At 42.7% G+C, this 12,602-nt stretch overlaps 1 protein-coding gene across 2 annotated transcripts in view; it reads right to left on the bottom strand.

Moving 5' to 3' along the window:
* Window positions 1-12,602, bottom strand: part of itga2.2 (integrin, alpha 2 (CD49B, alpha 2 subunit of VLA-2 receptor), tandem duplicate 2) — a 180,755-nt gene that overhangs the window by 81,725 nt on the left and 86,428 nt on the right. For both annotated transcript variants that reach the window (XM_059648563.1, XM_059648562.1), the window contains exons 7-9: window positions 12,362-12,510; window positions 10,006-10,156; window positions 375-540 (exon numbers count right to left, since the gene is read on the bottom strand). In XM_059648563.1, the coding sequence (XP_059504546.1) occupies window positions 375-540; window positions 10,006-10,156; window positions 12,362-12,510 (466 nt within the window). The remainder of the gene's footprint in view (window positions 1-374; window positions 541-10,005; window positions 10,157-12,361; window positions 12,511-12,602) is intronic.

The raw sequence follows: 12,602 nt of genomic DNA on the forward strand, positions 1-12,602 counted from the left end.
TAATACTAATTTCCTTCAATTCCGCATTCTTTAGTCACTTGAATTCTCTAATTCTGGAGAATTTGTTGTATCTTTCTCAACTTTGGCACAAGCCCCAAATAACCAAATCATCCTATAATCTCTTCCATTCTACTGAAATCAGCCCCAATCTTTTAAGACACATCCCCCTGAATTCCTGACAGAGGAAGTGTTGTACGAAAACTATATGTTAAACACTGATTAATTCCTCAAAATTTCCATGGTTCAAAATTACATTTAGCGTCATTGTAGCATCCTTTCAGATGGGTTAGCAGTTTAAAATTGAAATCTTTAGATTGAAATAAAAATAAAAGAAAACAGAATACTTTGAAATAAAAACATAAATAAAGATTTACCTTCAATACCAATGATACGTTCTCTGAGAGCACTAGCTATTTCTATCAAAGCAGCTTCCGAGGATACATTAAAAAAATGCTTCTCTTTTGGGTCACTTGCAATGGACTTGATTTCCTTGATTAAGTTGTCTGGGTTTATTCCTTCTCTATTGTAATATCCAAGAACCTATAGAAGTTATAAAAGTAGTGAGTTCCATTACATGAAAGTGAATTAAACAATTTTATTAACTGTTCCAATTTTAAATATGTTTTGAAGTCAGGAAGTCAATAGTCCTGGAAGAACATAAACTAACCATTAGTAAGCAGGAGATAATAAAATGTGAGGCTGGATGAACACAGCAGGCCAAGCAGCATCTCAGGAGCACAAAAGCTGACGTTTCGGGCCTAGACCCTTCATCAGACAGGGGGATGGGGTGAGGGTTCTGGAATAAATAGGGAGAGAGGGGGAGGCGGACCGAAGATGGAGAGAAAAGAAGACAGGTGGAGAGAGAATAGGTGGGGAGGTAGGGAGGAGATAGGTCAGTCCAGGGAAGACGGACAGGTCAAGGAGGTGGGATGAGGTTAGTAGGTAGATGGGGGTGCGGCTTGGGGTGGGAGGAAGGGATGGGTGAGAGGAAGAACAGGTTAGGGAGGCAGAGACAGGTTGGACTGGTTTTGGGATGCAGTGGGTGGAGGGGAAGAGCTGGGCTGGTTGTGTGGTGCAGTGGGGGGAGGGGACGAACTGGGCTGGTTTAGGGATGCGGTGGGGGGAGGGGAGATTTTGAAATTGGTGAAGTCCACATTGATACCATTAGGCTGCAGGGTTCCCAGGCGGAATATGAGTTGCTGTTCCTGCAACCTTCGGGTGGCATCATTGTGGCACTGTAGGAGGCCCATGATGGTCATGTCATCTAAGGAATAGGAGGGGGAGTGGAAATGGTTTGCGACTGGGAGGTGCAGTTGTTTGTTGCGGACTGAGCGGAGGTGTTCTGCAAAGCGGTCCCCAAGCCTCCGCTTGGTTTCCCCAATGTAGAGGAAGCCACACCGGGTACAGTGGATGCAGTATACCACATTGGCAGATGTGCAGGTGAACCTCTGCTTAATGTGGAATGTCATATTGGGGCCTGGGATGGGGTGAGGGAGGAGGTGTGGGGGCAAGTGTAGTATTTCCTGCGGTTGCAGGAGAAGGTGCCGGGTGTGGTGGGGTTGGAGGGCAGTGTGGAGCGAACAAGGGAGTCACGGAGAGAGTGGTCTCTCCGGAAAGCAGACAGGGGTGGGGATGGAAAAATGTCTTGGGTGGTGGGGTCGGATTGTAGATGGCGGAAGTGTCGGAGGATGATGCGTTGTATCCGGAGGTTGGTGGGGTGGTGTGTGAGAACGAGGGGGATCCTCTTAGGGCGGTTGTGGCGGGGGCGGGGTGTGAGGGATGTGTTGCGGAAAATGTGGGAGACGCGGTCAAGGGCGTTCTCGATCACTGTGGGGGGAAAGTTGCGGTCCTTGAAGAACTTGGACATCTGGGATGTGCGGGAGTGGAATGTCTTGTCGTGAGAGCAGATGCGGCGGAGGCGGAGGAATTGGGAATAGGGGATGGAATTTTTGCAGGAGGGTGGGTGGGAGGAGGTGTATTCTAGGTAGCTGTGGGAGTCGGTGGGCTTGAAATGGACATCAGTTACAAGCTGGTTGCCTGAGATGGAGACTGAGAGGTCCAGGAAGGTGAGGGATGTGCTGGAGTATTTTTTTATGGCCCAGGTGAACTGAAGGTTGGGGTGGAAGGTGTTGGTGAAGTGGATGAACTGTTCGAGCTCCTCTGGGGAACAAGAGGCGGCGCCGATACAGTCATCAATGTACCGGAGGAAGAGGTGGGGTTTGGGACCTGTGTAGGTGCGGAAGAGGGACTAGTAAGCAGGATATTTCTGAGCAAGTTCCATTTGTTAGCACTGTCAAGAACTCTTTCCATCACTGAACTATAACAATTATGGTCAGCACTGACTGTTTGGGCCGAAGAGTCTGTTGCTGTGCTGTATAACCCTATAATGCTATAATTGCAGATGCTGGAAATCTGAAATGAAAACAGAAATTACTGGAGAAACTGGCAGCATCTGTGAGGAGATCTCTGTTTTTGTTTCACCCTTTCCATCAATTTGCTGAATTTGTCCTACCTTTGGTGAACGAGACAATTTTCCACATTGCTGGGTACATCCCAGAGATGTAGCTATATTAGAACAGTTTGGGCAGAGACGTGGCAAATCTAGATTAAGGCTGTGAGGACAAAATCCAGCTTGGCTTGCAGGATGGTATCTCTTTTCTTAAGGATGACAATTCCATTCATTAATAATGGAAGGAATGTTTCCAACCACACTGTAAACATGGCAGCCGATATCCCCACTATTTGTGGCAGAACACATACGTGAATCATCATCAATAAAAGAGCAACAACAAGCAATCAATTAAAGGCAGAAACAAAAGGCTTGAAACCCTGATGGTCTTCCAGTTGAACATGGAGGACTGCTCCTCACCTCATGACTCCATGCAATGACCTTACAGATTTAGGAGGAAAAGGAATTTTCTCCTGATTTCAAGATTATAACAGTGGGAGCATATGAATACGAGAGCTCAGTCGTGCTGTGAAATCTATTGAGGCATTTTCTTCTTGTCCAGAGCAGAGAAAATCCTGACATGAAATGACAATCCTTACATCTGTTCGAGCTTTGGCACACAGGTGGTAAGTACAGAGGCAGGACAATTGCACACATCCAATGCAAGTAAAAAGGGTTTGGAAGTTCTGGATGGAGCAACCTGATGGGATGAGAATTGGGTCCATCAGCATATGGAGGGAGTTTGAGGCAGCCACAGAGGCTGCCTGACGTATCGGCAGCTTGTGGAAAAGAACCATCTCAGTGCTCTGGCACAATGATAAAAAGAATAATACACAAAAAACATTCCTTCAGCCCTCAGCACTCTACTCCTGTGCATATTCCTATATCCAACCCATGCTGGACCCTGCTACCTTATGCCCTCAAGCCACCCTGCAGAATCCGACATAAACTCTGTAACAATCTCTGCCCCTCTGTCCTCCATGTACGGTTTCTCATGCCAATTTGTACTCCTCTACCTACCCCCATCACACTTAATACCTATGCTGACCTAAGCCTCAAAATCCATCATAATCACACTTTTTAACTCCTCTGTTAAGTTTTTTGCTTTTCAAATTTTTTGAGAAGAGTTGTAGCTCGGGTTGTGGCTGAAGTTGTAGACTTGCTCACCAAGCTTGTATGTTTGGTTGCAGATGTTTCATCAGTCTGCTGGATAACACCATCAATGCGCCTCCAGTGAAGCGCCTGTGTTCTGTCACGCTTGTTATTTACACGCCTCGGTTTGCTGAGGTGTTTTGTATAACTTCCGGTTCTGTTTTTCAGTGGTTTGAATATTGAGTCCAGTTCAATGTGTTTGTTGATGGAGTTCCAGTTGGAATACCAGGCCTTCAGGAATTCACTAGCATGTCTCTGTTTGGCTTATGCTATTATGGATGTGTTGTTCCAGTTGAATTTGTGTCCTTTTTTGTCCATGTGTACTAAGACCAGTGAGAACACATCATTTCAATTGGTGGCTAGTTGGTGTTCGTGTATCCTTTTTGTCAGTTTTTTCCAATGTAGCCTATATAATGTTTCTCACAGTCCTTGCATGGTACTTTGTATATTTCATTGGTTTCATTGGTTGTGGTAATGGGATCTTTTACATTTGCCAGTAGCTGTTGCAGGGTGATTGTTGGTTTGTGGGCTACCCTGATACCTAGGGGTCTGAGCAGCCTCGTGGTATTCTCTGATATGCCCCTGATGTACGCTAGAGTGACTAGTATGTCTGGCCGTGCTGTGTCATCTTGTTGTTTGTCTGTTGCTGAGGTAATGACCAATTGTGCTTTTTGAGTATCCATTTCTTCTTAAAAACTCTGTATAAGTGTTACTATTCTGCTTTGTGCAATTCCAGGTTACTGCAGTGTGTTGTGGCTTGTCTGAATAGTTTCCTGATGCACCTCCATTTATGAGTGTTGGGGTAGTTGCTGGTGTAATTAAGTATTTGTATTAAGTATGGGTGGTCTTTCTGTTTATGCTGGACTAGAGTTCCCATTGTTCTTACGTTCCACCATTATGTCTAGGAAGGGTGGTCGGTTATTGTTTTCTTCATCTTTTGTGAGTTTTATTCTGGTGAGGATGTTGTTTATGTGTCAGCGGGTTTCTTCTAGTCTTGTGCATTTGATAATCACGAAAGTGTCATCTACATAGTGGACCCAGAGATTGTGTTGTATAGTGCAGAGTATTGTCTGTTCTAATCTTTGTATTGCCACTTTTGCTATCAGTCCTGAGAGTGGGGATCCCATTGGTATTCCGTTGATTTGTTTGAATGTGTGGTCATTGAAGGTGAAGTGCATTGTAAGGTACAGATCCAATAGTTTTAGGGTGATGTCCTTGTCGATGCTGTTGGTGTCATGGGGTATCTGCCTTCCTGATTTGTCCAGCAGTGTGGCAATTGTCTCTTTGGCTAGGTTGATGTGCAATTATGTCAAAAGATATCATTATCTCATCCTCTTCTATTCTGGTTTCTTTGATGATGTTGAGGAATTCTTGGGACAAGTGGATAGAGAGGGTAGTGTTGCCTATTAAGTATTTCAGTTCTCACAGGTCTCTATAAACACAGACAAAGAAGGACGCAAATTCACTTGGAACAACAGCACAAGCCAAACAGAGACAGGCCAGGAATTCCAGGAGGCCTGCTATTCCAAGCGGAACTCCATCAACAAACACATTGAACTGGACCTGATGTACAAACCACTGAAAAACAGAACCGGAAGTGATACCGAACACCCCAGCAAACCGAGGCATAAAAGTAACAAGTGGGACAGAATGCCAATGCCTCACCGGAGGTGCACTGATGATGTTATCTAGCAGCATGACAAAACGTCTGCAACCAAACCTACCAGCTCGGCGAACAAGTCTACAACTTTTATTGCTTTTGCTTTCAAGTAGTTAAATGACAAAAATTTAATTGAATTGCCAGTTTTACACCTCTCTCTGACTATTCACTTGACTACCCACTTTGACAGCACCAATGAACGTGAGTTTCAAAAAGATCATGCACTTCTTACACACATTCATGCACTCTTTCAGAAATCCCATAAGGCACCTTACCTCTCTTAAAAAGCATGTGACTTCTCTCCCAAAGAGTACATGATCTCTCCCAATGGCATTCCTAGACCATTTCCTAAGGGTACTTTACCTCCTCAACTGCCTTTCAGAGCTTTAAACCTCTTCCAGCAGACCTAAAGTGTACAAGTTATGTTTTCAACATCCTAAAAGTGAAAAAAAAGCTTTGGCTGAAGGCAGTTACACTTTAACATGTAAAGCTGCCTTTGTGAACCATCGGGCAGTGTTCAAATTAGAACTATTCAGCTTCTGCAAAAATCCTGTGGGCTGAATTCAGAGTGGGATTTCCAGATTCTTGCCTCTGGTGCTATTTTTGAAAAATGGAGAGTCTCTCCATCTAGGCTAAATTCAAGCCTTTCTCTAATGATGAAAGCTTCCCAGAGATCATGTGGCTTCAGATTTTTCAGATAAATTTCCAGCATGGATTTACCTGGGAACAAAGATGTTAAAAAATGCCAGGAACAATGCCAGAAACTCTTCTTTTCACATCATGGCCTGGCCACTACATGAAGCCCAATATAATGTAATGTTTGTTGACTGTGGTTCAAAGATTTGAATTTGCAAGAAATTTCATTTCTGTAACTGTTTCCCAATGATAAGTCAGTGACTGTCTGAGTAGGAGATCTGAAAGGGACACCTTAAAAAATCTAGAGTCACATAGAACATAGAACAATACAGCATAGTCCAGGTCCTTCAGCCCACAATGTTGCGCTGACCTATTATCCTACTAAGATCAATAAAAGTAGCCTTTATGTATTTATGATTCATCAGACAGTAGGTATTTATCTCATCAAAAGTCAATTACCTTCTGATGTCAGTATTAAACATCTCCTATTTGAAAAATTCTCATACCAAAACTAAGCTGCCATAAATATACATGATCCATAATTTGCAGATGACTGCAGTCACATTGCTAGTCTGCACCAGATTTGCAAGCCACTCTTGTTCCCTTAATTTCTGCAATCTAAAAACTCGTTTATCTTTGAATGTTTCTGAAGCTAAACTCATATCATCCCATTAGAATAAAACAGGCAAAAACAGACTTGAAACACTAATTATGTTTTTTCTCTCCACAGATGCTGTCAGACCTGCTGGGTTTCTCCAGCAACATCTATTTTTTTGTTTCATAGTCTTGGCATCTGCAGTGCTTTCTTTTATTGTATCCACCCTGGCATAGCCAGAAAACTATTCCATACCCATATATGTTGAAGAATATGTTAAGAACTTCCCATACTTTGGCAACCATCTCTCAAAAGGCCATAAATAACAATGGATCCCTGTGCTATTCTGCTTTCTGCAAGTGATGTCAGGGTATGTTTGACAACAATGCCCTCCACAAATCAACAAAAGTCTGGGAGTACAAAACAGCTGTCATCACCTTACAAGGAGCAAAAGCAGATGTTGCTGGAAAAGATGTTGCTGATACACAGCCCATTTCTTGCTGCAGTTCAGAACTAAGGTGACGACAAAATAAAAACTGAAAGAATTGCTGATGCTGGAAATTAAGAATTATAAACAGAAGTTGTTAGAAAAACGCTGCAGGTCTGGCAGCACTTGCTAAGAAAATTCTGAGTTAACTTTTTGGGTCCAGTGACCCTTCCTCAGAACTGATGGTAGCTGGGAAAACATTGGTTTACATGCAGAAGATAGGGTGGGGGAGGAGGTTAGAAGTAAACAATAGGTGGGGTTAGAGCCCAAAGAGAGGGAAGAGCAGTTGGATAGATAAAAGAGTTGATAACAACCTGACTGGGAGGGTGAATATCTGTTAATGGGGACTGTTACTGACTAGCAATAGGCCATATGTCATGGCAGACTCTGTGATAACAAGACCTGGTGTGTGGTGTAGGGAGCTAAGAAGAGTTCGGGCCCTAAAATTATTGAACTTGACATTGAGCCCGGAGGGCTGCAGGGTCTCCCTGAATCAGAGGTGTTGGCCAGGCAACTGAAAGCTCAGGGTGTAGTTTTGCGAGCAGAACATAGATGTTCTGTGAAACAATCACCCAGTCTGTGCTTTGTTACCCCAGTATAGAGGACACTATATTGTGAGCGATGAATGCAGTAGACTAGATTGTAGGAAGTGCAGGTTCACTTCGAGGGTATGTTTGGGCCCTTGGATACTGGGAAGGGAGGAGTTAAATGGGCAGGTGTTACATCTTAGACGGTTGCAGAGGAAGGTGCTGTGAGGGAGGGGGGTTGGGGGTGATGTTGGGGGTGAAGGTGGAGTGGATCAGGCTGTCCCAGATGAAATGATCCCTATGGAAGGCAGACAAGGGAGGGGAGGGGAATGTTTGTCTGGTGGTAGTATCTCACTGGAGATGGTGGAAATGACATCTGATAATCTTCTGGATGTGGATGCTGATGAGATAGTAGGCAAGCAAAAGGGGAACCCTATGGCTGTTGTGGGAGGGAAGAGAGGGGACGAGGGTCGAAGTGTGGGAGATGAGTCAGACTAGGTTGAGGGCCCTGTCAACAACAAAGCTGGGGAATCCTTGGTTGAGGAAGAAGGTGGACATTTCAGAGGCTCCCTTTTCAAAGTTGGCCTCATTTGAACATATGCAACCGCAATGGAGGAACTGAAAGAATCTGATGGAGTCTTTACAGGAAGCAGGGTGTGACAGTGTATAGTCCAGATAGCTGTGCGAGTCAGTAGGTTTATAGTGGATATTAGTGGCAAGTCTATCCCTAGAAATGCTCTCAGGAATCTGCGCTTCTTGTTGAAGCAAAGGCCTGAACAGTCCCCACCCACCACCCCCTCCTCCGCTTGGCTGAGCTCGTCCTCACTCTCAACAGCTTCGCTTTTAACTCCTCTCATTTTCTTCAGGTCAGTGGGGTGGCCATGGTTATCCACATAGGCCCCAGTAATGCCTGTCTCCTCTTGGGGTATGTGGAGCATTCCTTGTTCCAGTCCTATTCTGGTCCTCACCCACAACTCTTTCTCCGACATGTCGATGATATTTTGCTTCTTCCCTCTGTCGTCCGGATTGGAAAAGTTCATTGCTTTTGCTTTCAATTTCCACCCTGCCCTCACTTTCACCTGATCTATTTCTGACTTCTCCCTTCCCTTCCTTGACATTTCTGTTCCCATTTCTCGAGATAGACTGGCCACTAATATTCACTTTCTTAACAGATGTTGCCAGGCCTGCTGAACTTTGCCAGCAACTTCTGTTTGTCTTCCTGCAGTTCTTTCGGTTTTTATCTCGTCACCACCTTTGTCCTGGACTGCAGCAAGAAATGGACTGTGTATCAGTAACACATGAGGGCACCAACAATGTCTCCAGGTTGAATGGGAGCACGGCTGAGCAAACCCCAATGTTTTCTTGAAACCAACTCCACAAGCATTCTTGTAAAATTCCTTCAAAATATACCATGATTGAAGTGACAGGCTATCCTGCAAGCTAAGGAATGTCTCCCCAGTCAGGCCTTGTTTACTCAACATTCAGATGACCAACATTTCAAAAAAGATAAAGAAAATGCTACAAAGTCGTACTGAAGCTCTTCTTGATACATGACAATGTTGGCATCAATGACTGGGAACAGCTTGCTACTAATCAACCAAACTGGTGACAATTTGTCCATCAAACGACATCATTTCTCATGTCTAAGTGCCCTAATGTTGAGGCAGAGTACTGGCAGAGAATGAAATAAAGGGAGGTGATTCTGCATTTTATATTCCACTGTAAGACATGTGTTCAAAGATCTTTGTTAAGAATCATTCTGCTCAGTCACATGAACATCCAGAGTAGAAATCAATGAAGCTAAGTAGAAATGATCCTTAAATTGAGGCACAGCCTGTGATAACAATGCCACAAAAAGTGTATTCTGTGAATTGGACTTTCAATGCAGGCATTTTACTGAATATGTCAACATCCAAAATAGAGACCAGCAGCATCAAACATTGATTAACTGCATCTATAGATTAGTGACATTAATGAAGGAATACTAGTTATTTTAACTTGGGGTGAGAATGAATGAGTTGGTTGGTTTTTCTTCACCTGCAAACCATTCATTTTAACATTTGCTATTGTTTTGTGATACAAATTCTAATTATCTAAAGCAATTTGGGAATAAAGTCCATTGTACTGGACTTCACAAAATAGACAAATGTAAAATTTAAGCTGGCCGTATCATTCAATGAATGTTAAAGATTGCATGATCGTCCTTTTCCCTGCAATTTTAACAACATTTGTATCCATTTACCAGAAAAGAATGTGATAACAGAGAAAAATAAGAGTGTGACAGAGGACTGTCACTTGACTATGTTAAACATTGGTCTGTTGATATATCCAGCACTGACTTCACAGCTAATGATTTTCTTTAACTGTCGCAATAAATTGAAATTCCAGAGCATGGAATGGAGCTCCTACTGCGCAATGCATAAATTTACTAAATATTTCATACCTGTTAAAAAATGAGTGTATAATTTGATGACATAAAACACATTGACATATACTTACAGCAATCCCAAATCGAACAATGTGTTCTTTCTCACATTCAATTATTGCTCGTGGCAAGTTGGCGCTGTCATGAGATTCACCATCTGTTACAACAACCATTACTTTTGTTGCTCTTAGTCTTCCACCATTTTGAGTTGAGAATGCATATTCCCTGAAATATGATAAAATGGTTTAATACATTGCATAGAACAGAACTAATCCACTTCCACTCAATCCGCTGCCAAAGTCAATTACCCTTACTCATTTTACAAGTTAACACCACAAAGTACTTATTTTATCAACATACAGTTGAGTATCATATGAGTTCATTTGTAAGGAAGTGTGACACTAAATGTGAATTACATGATGTATAAGGCTTAGAATAGGCTGTACATTTTTACCTGGGCCAATAATATTTATTGCCTATGCTATGATTAAAAGTTAGTTCAGTTAAAGGTCTACAGCCTAGCATGGGCTCCTGCTCAAGTCATTATTCATAGTTGCTTTGCCATTGTTTATTTAAATTATTCATATTTCCACATCAAAAGTTAAGTGATGTCCTTGAGGGCAAAATTTTGTTGCATCATTACCAATCTATTTATATAAATAATTAAAGTCTCTATCAGACTCTACAACACTTCAGGTGACAATTTGTATAAATATTTCTAACTAAACAGTAGTTGAACATATATACAAAAAGACATAAAAGTCATTTGAGTTCTGCCATTTGTTCCTGATTTTGAGGTACCCAAGAATGGATTTTGATTAAATTATTGGAGGAGACTGAAGGAACTATAATCATATCTAATTCAATCACTTCTTCAAAGCAATGGCCTGTATGATGGCTTTAAAGGGACATTAAATTGCTAAACATCAGAACGTTAAACTACTTGAGAGAACTTCCATTGGAGATCAGCGACTATTCGAAATCTACAATCACTGTCAACTGGAATAATAAAGGCAATAGATGCATGACAACTCCACCACCAGCACTTCCCCTCTAAATCACACACTAACCTGACTTGGAAATATATCACTGTTACTTCACTGTTGCTGAGTCAAAATCCTGGAACTGCCTTTTGAACCGATTGTGGGTCCCTCCCCAAGGATTGTAATGGTTTAGGAATGCAGCTCAACTCAACCTTACGGTTGGTAAGTGGGAGTTTTAATCTTGACAGAGAGCCAGTAATGGAAACAATTAACCCTCCGCCAATCCCTGTCCCTCACTTCCACATTAAACCCAAGCGGTGTGACCTGTCCGGGACTGGTGGTGTCAAGTTACTATTACTTGGCTACTAAGGATCATCAACTGGGGCAAGAGCTTGTGGATGAACTAGGCCTTGCCCAATCCTATTAAATGGCAGTTTGGTGGTTGGCAGCAGGAGGGCAACAATACTTGGAGAAGAATAGTCCAGGACCCCATTGTAAAAGGCCTGCAAAATAGAATATCATCTCAGAAAGATTAACCATAGGTAAACTGCATCGTTTACAGTTATAATATCATTTACATCACAGGAGATCATTCTATCCATGGTAGCCTATTATGGAGAAATCCTGTCAATCCTAGTACTTTGCATGATTCCCAAAGCCATGCACCACCTACCAGGACAGGGAGTTCCAGGTCATTACCATTTGCAGCAGCTCTTAAACTTCCTGCTGCATATCTCCTCCAACAGGGGAGGTGATGGCCTAATGGCATTATCGATGGTCTGTTAATCCAGAGATCCAGGTAATATTTTGGGGACCCAGGTTCATATGGCAGATAGTGGAACTTGAATTCAATAAAGTCTGAAATGAAGAGCTTAATAATGACTATGAATGCATTGTTATTGTCAGAAAAATCTATCTGGTTTGCTAATGTCCTTTAGGGAAGTACTTTGCCATCCTTACCTGGTCTGGACTACTTGTGACTCCCAGCCTACAACAATGTGGTTAACTCCTAACTGCTGTTTGGGATGGGCAGTAAATGGTGGTTTAGACAGTGGTTCCCTCATCACATGAAAGAATAAAAAGCACTTTCAGAGCCTTGGCCAGTGCCAGTCCGTGGGCCCTGGTGGCCCTAACTTGGCTTTCCTACACACCAGGGTTCATTGAAGCTGTCTAACCTGTGCCTTGCTTCATCTCTGCAGTGACCACCCATCCCAGTAGCTCTGCTGGGACTGAAGAACTGATAATCTGACCAGCAGCTTTTGAAGGCGATTGGAACAACGACTCATTGGAAACCTCAACTGCGGACAATCAGCGGTAGCTTAGAAGTCAGCTGAAGCTTCCAAGACTGGCTGAGTGGATCCTGCCACTGATATTCTGAATTATTTTGACAATATTTTTCCTTCAACTCAAAAATAGCTAATACACCTGGTTTTGAGACATGGTTTACCTTGCAAAATTGATTCCCCGAGCTGTGTTTGTTTCTGTTCCTTGCTTTTGTTTGATCTTTGCAGCAATCTGTTCAACTTCAGCAGTTGTTTTGTAAGTATTCAGCTTGAATTCAAATCTCACATCTTCACCATATTGTACAATAGACACCTATATGGAGCAATCAGTGTAAATTATCTTTCATGGACAAGATGACAGGAGGCCTTTTTTTGGTTCAATTCAAGTGAAAATGCACCATGTGT

The sequence above is a fragment of the Stegostoma tigrinum genome, chromosome 1, assembly GCF_030684315.1.
Source record: "Stegostoma tigrinum isolate sSteTig4 chromosome 1, sSteTig4.hap1, whole genome shotgun sequence".
Classification (NCBI taxonomy): Eukaryota; Metazoa; Chordata; class Chondrichthyes; order Orectolobiformes; family Stegostomatidae; genus Stegostoma; species Stegostoma tigrinum.